This window comes from Barbus barbus, assembly GCF_936440315.1.
Source record: "Barbus barbus genome assembly, chromosome: 26".
Taxonomy (NCBI): Eukaryota; Metazoa; Chordata; class Actinopteri; order Cypriniformes; family Cyprinidae; genus Barbus; species Barbus barbus.
The window spans coordinates 19,204,744-19,228,401 of NC_136754.1; the positions used below are offsets into that span (position 1 = coordinate 19,204,744).

Consider the following 23,658-nt stretch of genomic DNA (forward strand, 5'->3'; position numbering starts at 1 on the left):
TTAACAGATGAGTCTTAATTTGTTTTGAAGTACAAAAGCTGTCTTTAAGGTCACTGAGTGTGCCAAATTCAATTTACAAGTTTAATTTAAAGAGCATCCTGCCACCAAAGATTTACTTTGTCTTAATTGTATTAAAGATACACGCTGAGTTCTATTCTTAACATTAAGAAGAAAACTTTGTACTTAGTGTGTGTTCTTATAGAGAGGAGCAGGTAAAATAATTGTTTTGCCTTAAATAAACTGAAGCAGTAACTACAGCTTGTTTTTGCCCCCTAGAGGTTTAACTCTGCCATTGCTATTCAAATCTCAACAATGTCCCTACATAACTTGGGACATCATATCTGCTACCACTCTTACTTTGGGGTCCAAAGATTTGAAACATGAGACTAAAAACAGTACAACTAATTAATTAGAAATATTTAAGATTTGTAAGTCACTAATCAAATATATAAATTTGAGACGCTATGTGATAATGTGACTCTTTGTATAGATGGTCAAATGATGTACTTCCAATCTTTAGATCTTCTGAAGTCATGCTGGAGAATGTGATCAACGGGTTTAACCCAAACGTGTGTCGTTCATGCAGCTTGAATGCTCCTGTCATTAAATTCATGCATTAAATAGCAGTCTGTAATCCATAATAATGCTTCCTCCAGTGAAAAATGGACTTGTATTTTAGTCAGAAGCCACAGTTTAAAATTAAAACATCTTAATGATGAATTTGTTTCTTATAAACACACAGCTTTCCACTTCACAAGATGTTAATTGATTGACTGGAGTTGTGTGGATTATTGTGATGTTTTTATCAGCTCTTTGAACTCTTATTCTGATGGCACCCATACACCTATATCTGTTCTGATGAAGAAACAAATTCATCTACATCTTGGATGGCCAGCTTTCTTTTTTGGGTGAACTATTCCTCAAATATATTTACAGAAAACAGGCAATTTAATTATAATAATAAATAAATAAACTCTTTACACCATGCATTTACAACTGAGAGGGTTAATATGGGTTGTTGAGATTTTGTCGTACACCTCAGCGATGACAACCAAAAGTAATTTTACCATACATTTTATTTTGATGTTGTTTGATGTTGATGTGAACATTTTCACCTGTCCAACTCTATGAGGAGACATGTCATCTGAGAATATAAGACGGAATATTTTACATTGTATGCTCCATGAGAAAAATGCATGATGCTTTTATGATGGGATTCCATCAAAGAGCAATACACAGTAAATGAGTCCGGCGCCACCCAGTGGAGAGAGAGTGTGTTAAACAGCAGCTTCCTGTCAGATGAGTGAGGACACAAACTGCTTATAAAGCTCAGTCAGTCCAATAAGATCAAACTCCCTTTTGAGGTCGTCAAGTGATAAAATGTCTTTTACTTCAAATGTAGACATCCTAAAAAAAAAAAAAAGGTGGTGGGGGAAAAAAGTCAGCTGTGACACAATTAACAGTGGAGTAAATATAATACACAAAATATCATACAAAATGTAAAAAGATGCGTTTAAAAAGTAGGCACTGTATATGCTTACATTATCTTCTCTGGCTGTGGAATCTCACACAGGACACTCATCATCTTTTCCTTACAGCGTTTCCCTGAAGAATCGACATCAACTTTAACGGTCTTCTGAAGGTGGATGTATTCCTAGTCAGATTAGCATGTCATCATTAGAATGAAAACACAAATAATTAAAAACCAAATCAAATACTCTATAAACAGACAGGAATCATATGAGAAATTAATAAAAAACAAACAAACAAAAAAAGTCCATAAAATCCAATGATGGCTTTGGCATTTATATAAGTTACTGAATCAACTGTCTGGGAAAATGAAAATCTTACTGTTTAGGAATATGTTCTATATGATTTTGTACTCATACTTTAATATTTTCCTTTCTTCCTTGCAGAAGAATCAATATCGGCTTCCCCGTAAAGAGTCTCCCAGTGAGACACAGCTCTGAAGCCCATTTTTCGATCAGTTTGATGTATTTTGCTTTGGACCTCATGTGATCTAAATGTAGTAAAGCAGTCCAGGTTTCTTCCGTGGATTCTGGTCTGATCCCCACTGAATCGCAGCTTGATGCTTTGATTAAGTCGGAGAAGTTTTCCTGAAGCCACAGCATTAAGTCATGGACCATGGGCTCTGGTGGAAGTGATCGTGCGGTTTCCAGTAAATGCAGCCTCAGGTCTTGACACTGTTTTCTTGATAAGTGGCTGGAAGTGATGCTGACATCTGGAGGGGTGTGAGGGTAGTCAGGACAGATGTGGAACGTTAGGGCTAGTGGTGTCTTCTCATTGTTTCTTTCAATCAGTGTGTGTATGCAGTAGACAATTCCCCTCTCAGCTGCATTTAAACAAACATAACATGAGATTTTAACAGAACAGGCAATACAATTATGGGGTTAGAACTTTTTTATTTGTCCATACAAATAGATTATGATCTACAAAAACATATGCGTGCAGAATTATTAGGCAAGTTGATTTTTTTTTTTTTTTTTTTCAAGAACATTTTAACAATTCCAAACCACATCAATTTTAATTACTACTATTGATTTTGAATTTAATCATTTATAAGTGATATATAATTGTCCATGAAGGCTGAAAGTCAGAAACTCCTCATATCCAAGTGTGCAGAATTATTAGGCAGGTTTTCTTTTACAGATAAAATGAGCCAAAAAAAGGAGATCGAAAAGTTACAAATTATTAAATGCCCATGAGAAGGATGCAATACTAATGCAATAATAGAATTTGCAAAGTTAAGGCATGACCATTGGGCAGCTAAATGCTCATTGGCACGGTCAGAAAAAAACAGGTGGAGAAGAAAAGACATGTTATATTAAAAATAAGAATTTAGGTGAGAAACATCAGGAACCATTTAGTCTCCAGCGCCATCATTTTCCAGAACTTCAACCTTCCTGGAGTCTCCAGAAGTGCAATGTGTCAGGTACTCTGAGACTTCGCTTGGGTAAAAAAATCTTTAAAATGACCCTCACTTAATAAGAATAACATGCTGAAGCGTTGTGAAATACTGAAAGACTGATTTTGTATTAGCTTTATAGACAGATTTTGACAGTGACTCTTGAAGGACAAGCACCCCATCCTCTTGTACCACTGTTTGAAGAATTTATCTTCCTGAATCTGCTGTTAGGAGCTCATTTTAGTCAATCTCTGCAAGACAAGACTTTTCAGGATAGGATATGGATATTTAAGATTGATGTGGTTTGGAATTGGTAAAATGTTCTTGGAAAAAAAAAATAAAAAAAAATAAAAGACTTGAATGACCATAAGTTTACATTACAACACTACAAAATTGTACCACAGTAACCAAGTTCATATCAAAAGACCGTAACGTTAGTCACTAACGTAAAGTTATTATTACTAACGTAACTGTAAACCAATTTTAAAGTAATATCGAATGGATCTACTTCATACTGTGTAAGAGGCTTTCTGATTGTTTCAGTATTGTATATAACAGTGGAATATAATACTAAGTTATCACAACTTTGTTGTGAAGACTACAAAAACACACATTAACTATAAGAGTAATAAATTCCAGACTCACGTGACTCTTCTAACAGCTCGAACTCGTCATGTTCGCAGTATATGGCAGATAAAACCGATATTTCTTCAGACGCTTCCTTCGACATCTTTGCAGTCCATGTACGAAACTCCACATTATGATTTTAAGTGTTCACATCTGATCGGTTTGTTATTGAACTACGTTTTCATATTCCGTGTAGAAACACTACCACAGAAATCAGTTCCGCCTGACAACGTGTTGTGCATAAAGCACTTTTCAACATGTGGTGTGTGTGTTTGTGACAGGAGGACTCAAATTTGTATAACGACATGGGTATGACATAAGTATTACAAGGAGAAGGTGACTTGTGAGGACATTTTCCCCCATTTTTCAAAAGGCTTATAAATCATACAGAATGTTTTTTTTGAGAAAGTAAAAATGCACAAAGTCTCCTGTAAGGGGTAGGTTTAGGTGTAGGGCGATAGAAAATACAGTTTGTATAGTATAAAAAGCATTACGCCTATAGAACTGCACAAAAGTGCAATTTCCGGGAAGCTCAAATACAAATTACAGCATTTAAATAAAATTAACTTAATGAATTTACACACCAACTACAGACATAAATGGTCTTGTCTAACTTTGTTTTTAATAGTAATATAGTATTAATCGCATCCAAAATAAAAGTTTTTGTTTACATAATATATGTATGCGTACTGTGTATATTTATTATGTATATATAAATACAAACACATGCATGTATGTATTTTGAAAATATTTTCATGTGTACATTTATACTTATATTTTATATTATAAGTATATTTAATATATAAACATAAAATTTTTCTTAAATTAATCGTTTGACAATCGTTAAACATCATTTTATTTGTACATTCCAAAAAATTAAAAAAATTAATGGACACAATTATTTTAACAACTGACATCACAGTAAAATAAATATAATTGTTAAGCGAGAAAGCAGGAAAAAAAAAAAAAAGTATCTGCCTATTAACGGATTCTGTCATTTTGGATGGTTAACATTGTAAATATTTTAAAATAAAACAAGAAAGCAAAATGTATCTGTCAGCATTAGTTTCTAAAGTCATACTTTACATTTTATTTTCACACTTCAGAGTGCCTTCATAACGCTACTAAAAGATGTTTTGCTGCTACTTTTTTAATTGTATGACACTGTACTCCTACAACAGCACACAGTGCCACTACAGCAGCTTTTGAAATTATCAGTCTTGAAAATATGCACATACCAAATTCACGACAGGAACACAATGATATAAGGTCATTCTGGATTCATTTAAACAAAGAACATGTCAAAAAAAGCTTCCACAGACTAAGCTATATCAATATCAGTTCCATTATGCCTAAAGATCACAAAAGAAAATTTATGTGGAGGTCCAGCGCCACCAGGCCACTTTCATACGGTCCCAAACAGCTTCTAAGGAATCAAAGGCTGGACGCACGTCAAGGATAGTGTGCTTGGCCACCTGGCCTCCATCATAGTAGTCTATCACATATCTGACCTCTTTTCCACACCGGTCAATAATCCAGTCGTGCCTGTCAAATGGTAGCTCTTGCCTACAACACAGAACACCAAAAGCAATTTATCACTGAATTGCCATTCCACTTATATTTTCCTGAAGATGATCACAGAAGTTTTATGCAGAGGAAGATCTGAAGCACAAACTGAACATCAAATAAATTTTATTAAGGGATATAATGACTTACCCCATCCAGTGACGGAATCTGGCTCTGGGTGAAAAGTCTTTTGCTTTTCCACCAAACCTTAAAAGAGAAGGTCCACATGGGCATTCTCTGGGGAAGACAACAGAAGAACATCAGGACTCATCTACTTGGTGGCATGTGAGGATACACAGTTGCTTTTAAAGCAATAGTTGCTTTTATATGCAATATTGTACTCACCCTCAGGGCATTCAATATGTGGATGGTTACCTAATACCTAGGATGAGTTTATTTCTTAAGCAGAACAGACTCAAATTACATCACTTGTTCACCAACGGATCCTCTACAGTGAATGGGTGCCGTCAGAATGAGAGTTCAAACAGCTGATTGCAAAAAACAAATCCTAATAATCCACAAGTAATCCACATGACTCCAGTCCATCAATTAACATACTATGAAATGAAAAGCTGGGTGTTTGTAAGAAACAAAACCATCATTAAGCAGTTTTAACTTTAAACTTTCACTTTAGGCCAATATACCACTCCGTAATTCATAATAACACGTCCTCCAGTGAAAAAGTCCATTCTCTTTTGTTTTCTTGCATCAAAATCTACCAACGTATTAAATTAGAAGCGGTTTGGGCTGTTTTCACAAACAGTACTTGATCTGTGCAAATTTTTCTCCTCATACAGACGAGATAACTTTTCCTTAGAGAAAGGAATATTATGGACAGAAGACCAGTATTTTAGCCGGACACACAACTTTCACTTCACCAGATGTTAACTGATGGACTGAAGTCAGGTGGATTATTTGTGGATTATTGTGATGTTTTTATCCGCTGTTTGGACTCTGGTTCTGACGGCACCCATTCACTGCAGAGGATCCAATGTGAGCAAGTGATGTAACGCGCATATATCCAAATCTATTCTGATGAAGAAACAAACTCGTCTACATCTTGGATGGCCTGAGTGTGAGTAAATTTTTAGCAAGTTTGCATTTTTGGGTGAACCATTCCATTAACATGTGACTTACTTTGAATGGAGCTTCTCCCATCTCAGGATTTCCTGCCAGGCTTGCTCATTATTCTGGTTGTGAATCCTAATGATGTTTGTCATATCTTTATTGTTGATGTCACCATTGTTCCAGCGCCATCTGTTGAAAGTTGGAGTCATGAAGCAATAAAGTTGATGATACTATATGTTTCTGAATTTTGGACATATACAGATCTCCGTTGCTCTGTCTGCTATGTTCACCATCAGAACTCACCCCTTCCTCAGCATGGCATTCCAGAACATCTGCTCTGAGGGATAAACCCACTTTTGCTCAGATCCACCACGAGGGATGGTAGATTCCTCTCTTACAACAGAAAGGGGAAACGGTTGACCAGATGAAGGTTGCTGGTTAGGTGGTGGCATCTATAGAGAACAGTAAATAAATGAGGCTAAATGGTAGAAAAGAGAAACTCGCTACATCTAGGCTTCTAGGTATTAGGTAACCAATTTCAATAGGGCAAATTACCATGTTTGCTGGATTGATGTCAGACATTGTGGGTTTAGCCCCATTGGCAGCTCTCATAGGACACTCTACAAATTCATAAGCCCTGTCCTGATGTGCTGGTACATCTGGCACTTTCTTTAGCTTATCGCTTACAGGTGCAGATGCCTGATGCATTGGGCATTCTGGTGGAGGGGCACCTGTTGGAAATATTAAGTACAAAAACTAAGGAGAACATCAACATTATGTTTATGTATATGAGGGCTGCAACAAGTAATCGCTAAAAAGAACCTTCAACCCTGCTCCTGGAGGGCCACTGTCCTGCAGAGTTTAGCTCTAACCCTAATCAAACACACCCAAAGCAGCTCATCAAGGTCTTCGGGATTACTAGAAACTCATAGCCAGGTGTATTAAAGGTGCACAAAGCAATTTTTGAAAAATTATTTTGACCGCCGTGTTGGACCATGTCCCAAAACACACTTGCAGCCAATCAGCAGTAAGGGGGCGTGCCTTGTAATGACAGAGAAGAGAGCGCTCAATTTGAGTGTACAGGACGGATATTATCAGATCGACTAGAGAGAACTGGAAGATAAAAAGAGGAAAATATCGAAGGAACAAAACATTAAAAGAAGGGTTACGATCAGCCAAGAGGTAGGACTCCAGCGCTGGAGAGAACTCAAGGAGCTGGAAGGCCAGGAATCGGATGCAGAGGTTGCGTTGTTTTTTCTTGATAGGTGAGTAACGTTGATTTTGCATTGTTTCACACAAATGAACTGCTGGCTTTTGTTTGAATATGCTTGTCTGTCATCTTCGCTTGCTTCCGCGATCGTTGTTATGCCAGGGTTGTGTACGTACATGTGAGGCGGAGATTTTAAAATAGGAGCGTGTTTGTTTTGGTGATTTCAAACATCAACATCGTGGGTCTCTAGAAACAGGGTAGAAGATCTCTGCATAAAATAAAATTAATGATAATTAATCATGAAAAGTGCACATATTTTGCGCGCTTGAACGCCATTGGCCAGTTTCACTGGCGTGATTCAATAAGGCTTCAGTAGTATTCGAGGAAAAGGTATTTCCCAAAGCAATGTAGAGTGACCGAAATGAAGGGGAACACCTACAGACTCAGAGTGCACGCGTAAGTTACATTAGCCTACGTGGTGATGAAGGGGGTTAAACAGTGCACGTGCACATTTAGAGTGTGTTCATTCACTGAATGATTCATCTATTAAAATGCATTAAGAATGATCGCAAAATTCAAGATATGGGGGCAGAAAATGTATATATTTGGGTCAATGACGTGGCGCTAATTTTTTTGTGTCCATATGGTTTAATTAAATTTAAAAGGGTTAAAATGTCAAAATAAATATGCAAATTAATTGCATACATTCTCTTTTTTGTGGACCAAGTTTAAAATTTCTGGTTTTAATTAATTTTGAGATAATATTTGGGGGATTATTGCAAAAATGTCAATGTGGTGTAACTGTAAAAACATTGTACCGAAAAATGTATCTTATTTAAAAAAGGTGAAATTCTCAATAAAACACCAGATCAGCTACTGGCATAACCGTACATTAGTACTATTTAATAGTAAATAAAAGTAAATGGAGCACCATTGTTCTAAATATTATAATTAATTTGGGGAATTAGGGGAGTCAAGACAAATTCCTTGAGTGTCAAGGTGGTGTAACCCCTATTCAAGGATCCATTTTGTTAATATTTTGCAAGAAGATCATATGACAGGAAATTATATCACAGAGAAGGACCTCTGGTGATACTAACTGTTGCATGCAAAGGTTAGTATCTCTCTTTAAAATGTGAGATAATTTGTCATTTTTAGCGTATGGTCAGGTATTGTTAGGTATACATGTCAAATGGTATGACCTCAGAAATACATTGATAATTCATCATTATTATGAAAATGAGTATTAACTTTAAAAATTACATTTGAAATGTTCCCACCAAGGCCATGTACTTGCATCAGTGTCCATGATAATGCCTGTCAAATTTGATTTTAAATTGAAATGTCAAGTGGTCTAACCGGTTACTCCATTTGACTCCTATTACAAGCCTTTCTGTTATTGGCCAATTTAGTCAAATATCACTAGTTTATGGTGCTGATTTAAGATGTAATATAAACTAACCTACTATTTGAAACTATTTTCAAGTGTTAAATGTTATATTTTTTTGAGAAAGTGGTTCTTTATCTACAACTTTATTATTAAAGCGCTGTAAGTTTAGGATAAAATAATTGTTGCACAACATTAGTGTTTTTGAAATGCTTGGGCTAGCTTTAATGCATATTTCTATTCCATTCACTTAAACTTTTAAAGGGACAGTTCACCCAAGAATGAAAATTACCACCTGATTTACTCACCTTCAAGCCATCCAAGGTGCATATGACTTTCTACTTTCAGATGAATACAATCAGCATTTTACTAAAAAATGTCCTGGCTTTTCCAAGCATTATAATGGCAGTGGATGGGTGATATTCAGTAGTCCAACAGAAGTCCAATAAACTGCATATATCCATCATAAAAAAATGCTCCAGACAGCTCCAGTGGTTAATAAAGGCCTCGTGAAGCGAATCAATGTGCTTTTGTTAGCAAAATATCCATATTTAAAACTTTATAAACTGTAATTTCTAGCTTCTGCTAACTGCCATAGATGCGTTCACGAGAGTGGCGTTCCAGCGGATGACGTAGGCATAGCATAAGCTCTGGTGAGAAGTGACGAACATGGAATCGTAGCGGAGAGAGCAAAACAAAGCACTGGTCACAAATTAGAAGTACAAAATGAGGATTTGTAAAGAAAAATGTTGAAGGATTTAATATATTTTTTTAATACTCAATATAAGCCAAAAGGAGATTTTTCCTTTGCTGTAAACAAAACTTGGTTCTCATGAGCCTTGCATATTATCACCAGTGGTTACGCTATGTCTACATCCTACATCATCCGCTGGAATGTCATTCTCTCGTGAACGCAAGTATGATAGATAGCAGAAGCTATTACAGTTTAGAAAGTTTTAAATATGGATATTTTTCTTCAAAAGTGCATTGATTCGCTTCAGGAGGCCTTTATTAACCCCTGGAGCCGTCTGGAGCACTTTTTTTTTTATGATGGATGGACGTTTATTGGACTATTGAATATCACCCATTCACTTTTAATGTCACTCCAATTGTATTAATTTGAAAGAAGAAAGTGATATACTGTACACCTAGGATGGCTTAAAGGTGGGGAGGGCGGGTCATGGGGAAATTTAAAGTTTTTGGTGAACTATCCCTTTAAGCTATCTATAGTATCATATAATATAATGTAATATACATAAATTATTTAATGTAGCAGAAGGAAGTGAGTGAGTACATTTGAACATAAATTCAGTGATAAAAATGTTAACCAAAGATTACAATTTACATCTGTAAAATACAATTTATAAAATTTCTGACATTTTATAATTAATATGATATAAGAGCCCCTTTTCCCCCCGATATATGCCACAATAAAATACGAAATTACAATATGAAAATTACAATACGAGACATGAGTTCACTGTTCATCACTATAATAATTTCGTGTTGGCAGAATTTTTTTTTTTTAGCACTGAAAGAAAAAAAAACACTTCAGCTGAACTTGTTGACAGTCATGCTTGATTTTCAGTGTCAGTTTCTTCAACAAACAATGGCCTTTGGCTGTAGAAGCAACATGGTCAGGTGGTGTAACTGGTTTGTGTCAATTGGCGTAACCAGTATTAAAAAACTATATATAATTATACAGTGAGGTCAATAAGTATTTGATCACCCTGTGATTTTGCAAGTTCTCTTACTTAGAAATCATGGAGGGGTCTACAATTTTCAGCATAGGTGCATTTCCACTGTGAGAGACAGAATCTAAAAATAAAAATCCGGAAATCACATTGTATGATTTTTTTAACAATTTATTTGTGAATTACTGTGTCAAATAAGTATTTGATCACTTGAGTAAAACATTTTTAATATTTGGTACAGAAGCCTTTGTTAACAATTACAGAGGTCAAACGGTTCCTGTAGTTCTTCACCAGGTTTGCACACACTGCAGGAGGGATTTTGGCCCACTCCTCCATACAGATCTTCTCTAGATCTGTCAGGTTTCGGGGCTGTTGCTGAGCAACACGGAGTTTCAGCTCCCTCCAAAGATTTTCTATTGGATTTAGGTCTGGAGACTGGCTAGGCCACTCCAGAACCTTGATATGCTTCTTATGGAGCCACTCCTTGGTTTTCCTGGCTGTGTGCTTTGGGTCATTGTCATGTTGGAAGACCCAGCCATGACCCATTTTTAATGTTCTGACTGAGGGAAGGAGGTTTTTGCCTAATATGTCACAATACATGGCCCAGTTCATCCTCTCCTTAATACAGTGCAGTCGTCCTGTCCCCTGTGCAGAAAAACACCCCCAGAGCATGATGCTTCCAGCCCCATGCTTCACTGTAGGTATGGTATTATTGGGATGATGGTATTATTTGCCCATGTTGCTACTTATACTTTGGCTGATTGTGGGGTGCACAGGTGTCTTTATGACAGCTAACGACCTCAAACAGTTGCTACTAATTTAGAATCATGAGCAGAGTGTAGCTGGACTATTTAAAAGCAAAATAACAGGTCTTTGAGGGTCAGAAATCTGGCGGATAAGCAAGTGATCAAATACTTATCTGACACAGTAATTCACAAATAAATTGTTAAAAAATCATACAATGTGATTTCCGGATTTTTATTTTTAGATTCTGTCTCTCACAGTGGAAATGCACCTATGCTGAAAATTGTAGACCTCTCCATGATTTCTAAGTAAGAGAACTTGCGAAATCACAGGGTGATCAAATACTTATTGACCTCACTGTATACAGGAAAATTAATGTGGAATAGAATGTAATCATTTAGTTTAGTACAATAATATGGTTTTTAACATTTTTTAAATAATTTGTCAGATTATTTAGAAAAGAATTTGTGTTTTCAGCATATGTCCTGCCAAATATTGCAAACACGCATTAAAATGTACATTTAGAGATAGCTAATAAATTTATACAACAGTTCAGTAAACAATAAGTTGAGACTTACGTTTTAGACACCATATTGCCTGTTTTTGCTCCATTTTGCCGACAAAAATTATTTCAAACAGCTACAGCACTGTTTTGCGTCTCTAAGCAACAAGATAGTGACTCACTTATTAACAGTGACTTTCTGCCAGCAACTGGTGGTTTTAATTTCACATTTAAAGTCATTTGTAACTGGTTAAAGCACTCCATGGCCCGCTGAGCTGCATTAAATAGTGTGTAAATACATCTAAATGCCACTTCAGATGCAACTTCTGCAAAGATTCATTTTGATGATACTAGTTTCATTTGTTTGGTAACAGCCTAAATATGTATTATCATAATTGACTGATTAAATGTAACAATTTGACTAAAAAGATGTACACTTTCAGGAAAAATTGCTTTATTAAAGGTAAAAATCAAAAAAAGTCAAGATTGTTTTTTTTTCAATATCGCACACTCCTAGTTGCAGCCCTATTGCATATCAGGCACGGAGCTGTGGGTGGGCCTGGACGGGCCTGGGCCTGCCCACATTGACAGCTGGCCCGCCCAATCAGAAATAAAAAAATAAAATAAAATACTACTCTGTATTGTTAAACATGGATACTACTTTATGTGGTGTATTTCATCTATAACATGTTATGTTAAAAACAGTAAAATTATAAGCAAGCCTGATAACTTTAAAATTTAAGTGTGTTGGTGATGTGTTTTCATTGGTCAATGCAACATCAACGTAGCACGCTCTATTGTAATCTGGCGCGAACCATCTATGACGCGAACAACCAACGGTTATAACGTTCGCTAGAAGTTTACGGTATCTTGATTTTTCTTAGTATGGCCAAACAAGTTACTCTCACTCATTTTTTTTAAAAAACCTCGTATTGAGATTAATAATTATTTGGAGGACCAATCTGTGGATCGTAATGGAACAACCGCTGGCTCTGAGAATGGAGCGGAGATTAACTCCGAACCGACGACCTCCACTGATGCTAACCGGCAAGCAGATCTGCCTATGGCTAATCGACGTTCACTGCTACAATTAATTGCACCGTCGGATCTGTCCGCTCTGGGGGAACCTGCTACCCAACCTCATCTACTCCCGAGTACCATAATTGATGGGAAATATCGAAGCTTCAACGCCAAGTGGTATGAAAGGTTCAACTGGATTGAATATAGCCAGTCGAAAGACCTGATTTTTTGTAAAGCCTGTCGGCATTTTCCTGAACAGCACACTGAGGGGACTTTTACTAAAGAGGGTTTCAAAAATTGGAAACATATCGGCCAGGTCTGTGAGAAGCATCAGTCTAGCAAGCTACATGCTTCTGCACTTGTAAAATTACTCTCCTACAAACAAAGTCATGCGCAACAAGGCAGCGGTACTGTATTAAATCAGATGCACGGAGATTCCATTTCGTTCATTGAACGTAATCGACAGCACATCAAAGTTGTGCTGGATGTTGTCATGCAGTGTGCCAAAATGGAGATACCCCTGAGAGGGCACCGGGAAACTCAGGAAGCGTTAAACAAGGGGAATTTTTTGGAGCTATTCGAGTTTATATCGAAGTACGACCCAGAAATAAAAAAAAAACTTGTTGAACTGCCACGAAATGCTACACTCATGTCCCACCACATTCAGGACGAGCTGCTTGAGGCTGCCGCTTCACTTCTACTCAGGAAGATAAAAACGGAGATGCAAGAACAGCCTAGTCCCACATATTTTGCCATACTTGCAGATGAGTTTAAAGATGTTTCGAAACGCGAGCTAGTTGCTGTCTGTGTTTGATTTATCCATAGTGGGACAATCAAAGAACTAGCGCTGGGCTTTGTCAAAACAGCTGACCTGTCTGCTCAAGGAATATCGCAGAGGATCCTTGAAATTCTAGAACCACTTGGTTTGGACCCTTCTCTCTGTGTCGGGTTCTGTTTTGATGGGGCATCGGTCATGTCTGGGCACAGAGGAGGCGTTCAATCTATCTTAAAAGAGACATTTCCCAAAGCTGTGTATGTACACTGTAATTCCCACAGACTGAATTTAGTGCTTTGTGCTGCTGCGGAATCATCTGGACACGTCAGTACTTTTTTCACTGTCATCAATCAGATACACAACTTCTTCACTGGGGCCCAGAGGCACGCTCGGTTTGTGGAACTTCAGAAGGAAATGCATCCAGAACGCCCATGCAAGGAACTGGAAAGGTCATGTGACACCAGGTGGAGCTCTAAATCAGGATCTGTTCATAAAGTTTTAGAAATGCTAGACGTGTTACTTGAGACTCTTGCTGAGTATTCTGAGACAAGCGGACCGACAAAACTAGATGCAGATAACCTATTACAACAGATGCAAACAAAAAAGTTCATTTTCATGATTGTTGTGTTTTGCAAGTTGTTTCAGTGCAGCGATTTTGCCACAAAGGGGCTGCAAAGTCCAGCAATCTGTGTGACAGACTGCATCTCCTTAATTGAAACATTGAAAGCCACCCTTGCCACTTTTCGAGATGATTCAGATGGTGACTTTGACAAAGTTCTCAGATTGACGGAGGAGTTGATGGATAAATACGAGATAGCATGCTGGGATCTGATAATGTCTCGTGAGCGAAAGCTGCATGCAAAGTTTAGTCAGTCTATTGTCACCACAACATTGGGAAAAACATCCGCTATCAAGAATAATGGTGATCTGAGAGCACTCTGGAACTGTATTCTGGATAACGAGATGGCTGAATTGAACAGCCGATTTAAAGACGACACCTACGGAATAATGCGAGCTTCAGCTGCCCTCATCCCAGGATCCACCACTTTTGGCACACAAGAACTGATCAAATCTCCTTGCAGCTTGTATGGGATAACAGTCTGTGATGCGGAATTTGCCTTTTTTACCCAATTCATCAAGGGCAAAGCTGACAAAGACAAAATGCCCTCACTAATTGAATTGTTGGATGCCTGCGCTGCTGATATTTTCCCCGGAATGAACCGTCTGTTAAGGGCCATCATCACACTACCCATGACGTCCTGCAGTGTTGAAAGACTTTTCTCCGCTACTCACAGGATCAACACTCGCTTGAGAGCATTAATGGTGACTGAACGCTTGAACAATTTGACCCTGTTATCTTTCGAAAGAGAACTGACAGAAACACTGGATTATGATGAGATCATAAGCATCTTTAATTCAAAACCCAGGCGACTCCGCCTTGTGTAGCCGGGTAAGGTATAGGCCATGGTTTTCTTTACATGTAGGCCGTGGCTTGATAGCAGGATGGGACTATTAAGTAGGCTACTTTGAGCCTCTGAGCTCAAATAATGTTGCTTTTTTAGAAAGCTAAACGTGTACGTGGGGGTTGACCTCAGCCTCTTGTTCAGGGCCTAAATATTCGTTCAGTTAACATGTCATTTCTTTAAATGTTCACTGAATAGAGTGTTATGTTGTGGTTGTTTTTTTGTTATTTTGTTAGAGCTACGTGCTCTCTAATTGATCTTCCCTATGCACTATCACAATGTTGCCTTTTTGTGAATGATATGTTCCTGGCTCGGTAGCCATAGCCTATGTTATATAGGCTTATGTATTTAGCTCAGTTTTGACATTAGATTAAATTTAAATTACAAAATAAGTAGGCTAATAAACTATTTTTTTACCATTATAAAGCAGTTTGAACGTTTCATTGCGTTACAGTATGGTTCTAATGAGAAACGTATTCCCGAGCAGCTTTCAGCTATGATCACTTTGAGAACTTTTCTTGCAAGCACCCTGAACTAGACAAGTGGAAAACGTATTTTGAATAACACCACGTTATAACCTTAATTTTTTTTTGTTTTGAATTATTTTGTTTAAAGACATTTCAAGCTTTGTGCATTTGATGTATTTCTCATGTCTGTGTGAGGCATACACTGAGTTTCGTTAAGTTAGGATGAGATGCGCTCCAGTTAACATGCAGTGCAAGTGACCGCGCGGGCGCCTCCATGATTATATTGTCTGGTATATTTGCTTCTTATTCATTAAATCCAGGCAATTGGTTGATGAAAAATTTATTAAAATTAAGATACAATTTATACAAAACGAAATTCACTTTAAAGAAAGTCTTTCTACAAAACAAACCTATGAAGTGGTCATAATCATGTCTGACCATGTCATATTGCGCCTCTTATAATGCTGTTCAGTGTTCACTTTTCATAACCAAAATAGATTAAATAAATAAAAACATATATTATAATATTGAACATATATATAAACCTAAATAGTTTTCTTTAATGCTACAGCACCTAGTAACGTCAGAGGACTCAAGGTTTCAGCGTTTCCCGAAACCTTCTTATTTAGGCTACACTTTTTGTTTTTTTTTACTGAAATGCTGGAAAGTATTTACAAGAACAATATTTCATCGCAGCTTCACCACAACAAACAAAAAATGTGAACTAGAAGAAAGCACGTAAAAAATTGAAATGGTTATTGTGGCAGCAATATATGATACAATTTTAAAATATGTAGGCTAGGCTATCCTAATACATGCAATTTCAACTATTTCTGAAGTGATTATTTTATAAAGAACACCGCTTTCTCACATAACGCAGTGAAGCAGCCCGTGCATGAGAGAATAATTGATTCTGGAGCCGTGGAATCGATATCAACCAATTCAGCACTATCACCACAGACAGCACCTGGTAGAGTCGCACGTAAGAAGGTATATCTTAAGCAGCTTCCTAATGTATTGTTCGGGGAACACGCCTAGAAATGGTATGCCTTTATAAGTTATACCTTAAGAGTCTTCGTAGCGCGCTAAGAGACAACGTTATCGGGAAACCCAGCCTTGATTTCGGAACACCCATAGATTCAGGCCCACCTCGACTTAATCCAGGCCCACCCATCTGTCACGTTCTGCATCCGCCACTGTTGCATATGTTAAAAAAACAAAACAAAAAAACACTGTACTGAAGTACTTGTGACTTACTTTTATTAACATCTTGATGCATCGGACAGCCTTGTGGTGGTGCGCTGCCAAAGTCTGGCACCATGATGCCCTCTGCCTTCACTGTAGGGCTGGACATAGTGTCTCCCATCAGCTTCCCAGACAAAAAGATTATGTTTTATGTTATTTTATGTCTTTTTTAAGATTTATGTCAACACAGTCAGTTTTGAGTGACCTAACATTTTACATTGTTGCTGTCATACACGCATGTTATGCATGCAAGTATGTATAAAATCGTATAATGGACATAAAATGCTTGAAATCAACAACTCAACACAACTAGCATGTTCTAGCATTAGTAAATGCGGGTTTTGTGAGTCAGCATGACTTTAAGGGGCATCAGTTGTCCTCATTTTTGTCTTGTAGTTGCAAACTGTACACCTGACTGACTGTTATGTCACTGTGAATATACACTGAAGATCTGACAGCCACATGTGCCTTCCTTTCTACCCCAGTCCATTGATATATAATTGATATGTGCAGCAATTATTACAAAATTATGCTTTTGAGAAGTTGTGCAACAAAAGTTACACAAGACACTTATAGAACAGGACAGAAGCATAAGATAAAATGATGTAACGTTACCTGTCTGTCCATACGGCGTTTTTAACTGTTTAGATTGTTCATATTGCCCTTTGTTAAAATCACATGAGCAAGATATCGCTAATGAAAGATCAAGCGCTATGTAACAGTAAAGCACACTTACCATTCACCTCTGCTGTCAATGTCGTTCACACTAGAAACATGCCTCATTTCCCACGATGCTCTGGGTGATTGCATCACGCCGTGTGTGTGGCACGCTCGGACAGACACACGCACACTGCCCCCTAGAGTATTGGAGAGTTTCGATTTTTATTTTAATTTAGGCTATTTCAATATGACATTGTCTAGTGTAAATTAGTTGAAGATACACAATGAATTAATTACTTAAATTAAATGTTCACTAAATATTCTGAATATAAAGTTTTTAATCAATTGCTTCCTGGGGAAGTTTTTCTAAAAATATATAAAATTCACTAAAAAAGATTTATTCAGGGCTTAATTAAATTAATTTATTAATTTTTTTTAAATTACTTATTCATACTCAAAAGTGACTGACTTTTCAAGTGTTGTTTATTCAGAAAAGCAGCCACGTGTTTTGAAAGATATGAGAAACGACTCACTTAAAAAGATTTGTTAAAAAAACACAGATTCGTTCGTTCACAAACGAAACAACACAGTAGTGAGTAAAATGAATTGTTCCTGTAAGTAAAAATTTAAATAAAAGAACTGGCTTTGTTCTCTTACAACCTCATGCACAATAACGTATTAAAACCATGTTGTTTATTCAGATTAAAACATTATCGTCACACCACAGAACCACGCATCTCTGGTCACTTACATGAGCATTTTTGACATCACAGAATTTTTAGAAATTCATTCCAGTTGGAATAGCTCATACACCTTTTTCAAAAATCATATCATTGTTGATTTTTTAACCGCATACATAACTATTAAGTAAATAATGATAAATAACCTGAAAAGCCTTACCCCTATTGAAGCTTACATAGGCTAATAGTGTCATTATTCCAAATCCAACCAACAAACCACATATTACAAGCAAAAAGCTTATACACGGCTGCATCAAGTTATAGAATTTTAGAAACACATATTATATAACATTGTGTCAACCTGATATGTTTTCCATTCCAGACATATACACTCACCTAAAGGATTATTAGGAACACCATACTAATACTGTGTTTGACCCCCTTTCGCCTTCAGAACTGCCTTAATTCTACGTGGCATTGATTCAACAAGGTGCTGAAAGCATTCTTTAGAAATGTTGGCCCATATTTATAGGATAGCATCTTGCAGTTGATGGAGATTTGTGGGATGCACATCCAGGGCACGAAGCTCCCGTTCCACCACATCCCAAAGATGCTCTATTGGGTTGAGATCTGGTGACTGTGGGGGCCATTTTAGTACAGTGAACTCATTGTCATGTTCAAGAAACCAATTTGAAATGATTCGAGCTTTGTGACATGGTGCATTATCCTGCTGGAAGTAGCCATCAGAGGATGGGTACATGGTGGTCATAAAGGGATGGACATGGTCAGAAACAATGCTCAGGTAGGCCGTGGCATTTAAACGATGCCCAACTGGCACTAAGGGGCCTAAAGTGTCTAAAGTGTGCCAAGAAAACATCCCCCACACCTTACACCACCACCACCAGCCTGCACAGTGGTAACAAGGCATGATGGATCCATGTTCTCATTCTGTTTACGCCAAATTCTGACTCTACCATCTGAATGTCTCAACAGAAATCGAGACTCATCAGACCAGGCAACATTTTTCCAGTCTTCAACCGTCCAATTTTGGTGAGCTCGTGCAAATTGTAGCCTCTTTTTTCCTATTTGTAGTGGAGATGAGTGGTACCCGGTGGGGTCTTCTGCTGTTGTAGCCCATCTGCCTCAAGGTTGTGCGTGTTGTGGCTTCACAAATGCTTTGCTGCATACCTCGGTTGTAACGAGTGGTTATTTCAGTCAAAGTTGCTCTTCTATCAGCTTGAATCAGTCGGCCCATTCTCCTCTGACCTCTAGCATCAACAAGGCATTTTCGCCCACAGGACTGCCGCATACTGGATGTTTTTCCCTTTTCACACCATTCTTTGTAAACCCTAGAAATGGTTGTGCATGAAAATCCCAGTAACTGAGCAGATTGTGAAATACTCAGACCGGCCTGTCTGGCACCAACAACCATGCCACGCTCAAAATTGCTTAAATCACCTTTCTTTTCCATTCTGACATTCAGTTTGGAGTTCAGGAGATTGTCTTGACCAGGACCACACCCCTAAATGCATTGAAGCAACTGCCATGTGATTGGTTGATTAGATAATTGCATTAATGAGAAATTGAACAGGTGTTCCTAATAATCCTTTAGGTGAGTGTATAATACTCTCCATACATAATGTTCTCCATATATGCAATAATTACATGTAGACATGCATGGTTTCTTGACTATAATATCCTGCACTGCTGAGCTGCAAAGGCAGGAACTTTCACCCATCCATTTATCATTTCCTCTACATTTGTAATGGCCATTTCCTCTATTTGCATAACCCTATCCATATTGTAATCAAGTTGTTTATCATGGTCTACAGGCACACACTGTGTATCTTTGTGGAAGTTCAGATGTGCTGTTGCTTTGTTAATTGCATTCATAAAGGCAAGTTGGTTGATCATAATAGCAGCTTTATAATAAATAGTGCAACCACAACTGTTGTCCTGATTGTACATGTGATCAGTTTCATGCCTCTTAATCACCTGATTTCTTAAAACGAAAAGGAGCGCCTGTGATTGAATTCCTCCAGTTGATCCCATATTTGAAGATGACATCATGTCTGTCATTATTAAAACAATAAATGGTTTCTCAAAACTATGATGCCACAGCATTACAGCAGCAGGAATAACAAAACATATACGGCATTTGCACTCCACCATCAGGTTGGACATGAACGAGATGGAAGATTTTTGTGCTGATGTGTTCATTTTCTGTCTGTATCTCCATGTCAGTCTGTCTTTCTAGTTTCCTTCTCAGTTCCGGTTTTCCTCAACCAGGCCGAGCGAAGGACTTTGAGACATCCGCGGATGATTCTGCGCATCCACATGATATTCATGACATCCAAAGACACGCTGGAAATAACCCAGGCACTGCGGCCCCCCAGAGGTAACCGGTAGAAGTCATCCGTACCAAAGACCGAGTACATATGGCTGTAGTAGCCTGGAATGACTGCGATCCTCACCAAGAAGAATGTAAATGCCATGGCGACACCATTAACCAGACTTGGTTTGGAAAGTTTGTGGTGGCCCAACATATGAAAAAACCAACTGAAATACATACAAAATAATGCAATTAGAAAATGAGCTCATGTAACAGTTGCATTGAATGCTTTTAGATGGATTTTATGTCATACTTACCGTTGGTTCACAAAGGGGGTGGAGAATTCTGAAAGCAGGCGGAAATTAGCAAAGTAAGGCAATATCCCTTGACTCTGCAGAAATAAAAGAAGCACAAAATTACCTTGGAGATCTTGAGGAAGTAACAGTACACCAGACCAGCTGAAAACAACTTACCAGCACATAGTAGTATGCATAGAGAGCAGCAAAATGATGTATGACAAAATATTTCTCTCCAATAGACTCCCATGAAGTAAACATGAGCAGGAGATCTGAAAATTTCCATCAAGTTAAAAGCAAAAACAAATTTTCATTTGACCTTAACTACATGTACACATCTTAATCAATATTTACAATCAATAAAAGTGTATTTACAAAAATCATTAATTACTAATTAAAGAAGCAGTGAAACGGTTTCACTCTATGTAATATTAAAATATCATGACAAAACACTAAATATGATTTCCTTTTCCACTTTTTAATGCAGCCTTTTTTCTTTGATATCAGGACAATTGTATTTACTTTATACCTCAATTTTAATTTATATATATATATATATATATATATATATATATATATATATATATATATATATATATATATATATATATATCATATATGTATTTAACAATAAATGTTTATAATATTCACATTGAAAGATAAAAAGCAATTAATGTTTTTATATATTTTGATGAAGAAATAATAATAAATGATTACTCTGAAGTATAAATTAAAATAAATTTTAATTCAATATGACAAAAACGCCCATCATGCAAGAAATGTATTCAAACCATGTGTATGAACTTTTGCATCAGTTAATAGATATAGCATCACATCCTTAGCCCTCCACCCACCTGAGATAAGGTAGCCTGAGGTAATGGCCACATTTAGCTTCACCAGTGTGGCATCTCCCCTGTAAACACAAATTAGAGGTTAGATATGAAAAAATATAGTGTTTATGAGACCACCAAAAACATCAAGTCCAGACTGTAATTCTAGACAGAAACCGCACTGTTGCATAACAATTTGTGCCACCACATTTGTAATGGATTGCATCTTCAGATCCTCACCAGACTGGGTCTTTCTGGATAGGTTCATCAAAGATATATATGTAGAGACAGAAAAGTCCGACAACCAAGGCGTGTACTGTTGAGACAGCCCTTTGAGAGAGAGAAAAAAAAAAACACACACACACAACAGTGAGAGTTTATAGATCTTCCAACTTTAGCTAAGAGTGCATAATCAAACACATGCTTTTAGAAGATAAATCTGATACCTGGAGTTCCACTCTGTCCTTTGTGTAGGGCTGAGCCTCAGGAAGCCTTCGCAGAACTTCTCAGACACCCAAGGGCTACCTCTGTGGAACAGCCACTGGAAGCCCAAGAAGCTCCCTGTTACAACCACCAGCACCTGCAGGCTGAGAGGCTCCATGCCTGCTGAGCCCTAGAGAAAGAAAGAGACGAGTACAAGACGGCGGTGAACGTTTCAGCAATAACTCTCCCATTGACGAACCCCCCAGCCCGACACATTATGATCCCCCACCACCCCACAAGCACTCTTTAACAAAATCAAATGTTTCTTACTCCAGACTAGTTGCGAGCATAAAAGCCCCAGTCATCACCTGAGCTGCCGCAGTACCTCTCTACTGCCAAATCCCCCAGTATACAGAAGCATTTGCATGTGTGCTGACTGCTGACACAGCCATCCAGAGGTCAGCCGATTCATACACGTCTCAGATTGCTCCATCCGTGATTTATAGGAGCTACGTGTGGCTTTTGTGTAGTCTAAAATGCATCCAAGTCCCAGAGATCTTGGCGTCCCATAGGAAACAGCTGATTGTGTGGGTTTGTGCTGCATACAATAACGTCTATGCTGGCTGAGGGGAGCGTGTACATGCTACTCCGGCATTTCTGCAGTATGGACACCGATCGAAATGAAACAGCAGGAAATCAATGCGTGTGATCAATGTGGCATTGTTATGGTCCACTGGGACACGACCACTCCCCTGCTTTGTCCTCGTACCCTTGAAAAACGCATCAAGCTTGGTGACTATGAAATGACTGCACGCATCTTTAAAAAATAATTAAGTCAACATATAATGCATGATCAGACTTACCCTTTCCGTTATGAAAGGCCCATGTTGAACTGGTCATGGAGAGTGTGCATGAACACAGCTGGACACGAGGATAAATACAGGGTTTCAGAGATCTGTGATCTCAGGTGTTCATCTAGGGGAGGATGGCGGAGAGATTGCGAATGCAAATCCAACAGCCTTCTCTCTCTCCACTCTCCATATTAACTCAGTAAGTGCCTTCTCGTGTAATTTTTTATCTTTGAATCCTAAATTAACTTCATGGCATAAAGGAACCACTAGATGGAGTGAGACGTCCAATTGCAATTGGCTAACTTTTTTCTCTTCATGGTAGCAAAAGAGCTTGTGTTAGACCATGAGAGGGTGGTTGATAAAGTCCGAACAAGGATACTATTGGTAAATGAGTGTTGTATATTTAGCAAGGGCAGCACTGTTGTCCTCAATTTCCTGAATCCTCAGCCTGACCTTCATCTTAAACCAGATCTATTACCAAACAAAATAAACCCTAACCTAATTTAAAATAACTCCGACAGTAACACTCTGGGGGTCTCTTGTATTTAGAGGCATAATGGAGCAAATTTAGGGCAGAGTGGTTAGTCTCGCCCTACAGCTTCAGGTAATAACCTCCCATCGCCCTCTAAAGCACAGTTGTTGTTGTTGTTGTTGTTGTTGAGTCCCTCTGCATGTTGTGCCTCAGGGATGGAGCAAGGCATTCCTGTTTGATGAACCATTCGCCCCAGAAGATTTCTGCTCATGGAAAATAAAATGGATGTTGTACCTAAATGTGCATTGCAATAGAATATATTTTTCTCACTATCAGCTCTGGGTTACATAATAGGACAATGGAAACAAATAGCAAACTCAGTGCTTGCTGCAGAGACTAAGTGAAATTAACACTCCAGAC

The 23,658-nt window shown here is 37.8% G+C and overlaps 3 protein-coding genes across 3 annotated transcripts; all 3 read right to left on the minus strand.

The window, feature by feature from the left end:
* Nucleotides 1–932: 932 nt before the first annotated feature.
* Nucleotides 933–3,759, minus strand: rwdd3 (RWD domain containing 3). The gene is made up of 4 exons (XM_079378961.1): nucleotides 3,572–3,759; nucleotides 1,890–2,353; nucleotides 1,542–1,654; nucleotides 933–1,407 (listed from the first exon to the last, which is right to left on the minus strand). The coding sequence occupies exons 1-4, from the start codon at nucleotides 3,654–3,656 to the stop codon at nucleotides 1,296–1,298; spliced, it is 774 nt and encodes a 257-aa protein (XP_079235087.1). The 5' UTR covers nucleotides 3,657–3,759; the 3' UTR covers nucleotides 933–1,295.
* A 622-nt stretch (nucleotides 3,760–4,381) lies between these two features.
* Nucleotides 4,382–17,516, minus strand: LOC306846236 (holocytochrome c-type synthase-like). Its single transcript, XM_079379461.1, has 7 exons — nucleotides 17,431–17,516; nucleotides 16,707–16,818; nucleotides 6,743–6,918; nucleotides 6,491–6,639; nucleotides 6,257–6,376; nucleotides 5,270–5,356; nucleotides 4,382–5,119 (listed from the first exon to the last, which is right to left on the minus strand). Exons 1-7 carry the CDS (start codon nucleotides 17,431–17,433, stop codon nucleotides 4,927–4,929), a joined length of 840 nt encoding a protein of 279 aa, XP_079235587.1. The 5' UTR covers nucleotides 17,434–17,516; the 3' UTR covers nucleotides 4,382–4,926.
* A 2,758-nt stretch (nucleotides 17,517–20,274) lies between these two features.
* On the minus strand, nucleotides 20,275–22,099 carry LOC306846492 (TLC domain-containing protein 4-B-like; the record flags this gene model as incomplete). The annotated part of the gene is made up of 6 exons (XM_079379926.1): nucleotides 21,939–22,099; nucleotides 21,733–21,822; nucleotides 21,517–21,575; nucleotides 20,840–20,934; nucleotides 20,684–20,757; nucleotides 20,275–20,593 (listed from the first exon to the last, which is right to left on the minus strand). The coding sequence occupies exons 1-6, from the start codon at nucleotides 22,091–22,093 to the stop codon at nucleotides 20,275–20,277; spliced, it is 792 nt and encodes a 263-aa protein (XP_079236052.1). The 5' UTR covers nucleotides 22,094–22,099.
* Between the last annotated feature and the right edge of the window lie 1,559 nt (nucleotides 22,100–23,658).

Bases quoted from the DNA above. Each gene is read 5' to 3' on its own strand.
- LOC306846236 (XM_079379461.1), bottom strand. The intron at 5,357-6,256 runs GTAAGTCACATG...TGTCTTCCCCAG, and splicing joins TGGGAGAAGCTCCATTCAAA to AGAATGCCCATGTGGACCTT. The intron at 5,120-5,269 runs GTAAGTCATTAT...TCTGTGTTGTAG, and splicing joins AGATTCCGTCACTGGATGGG to GCAAGAGCTACCATTTGACA.
- rwdd3 (XM_079378961.1), bottom strand. From the start codon at position 3,656: ATGTCGAAGGAAGCGTCTGAAGAAATATCGGTTTTATCTGCCATATAC. The intron at 2,354-3,571 runs GTGAGTCTGGAA...GTTTAAATGCAG, and splicing joins CGAGCTGTTAGAAGAGTCAC to CTGAGAGGGGAATTGTCTAC. The intron at 1,655-1,889 runs GTATGAGTACAA...TAATCTGACTAG, and splicing joins GAAGAAAGGAAAATATTAAA to GAATACATCCACCTTCAGAA.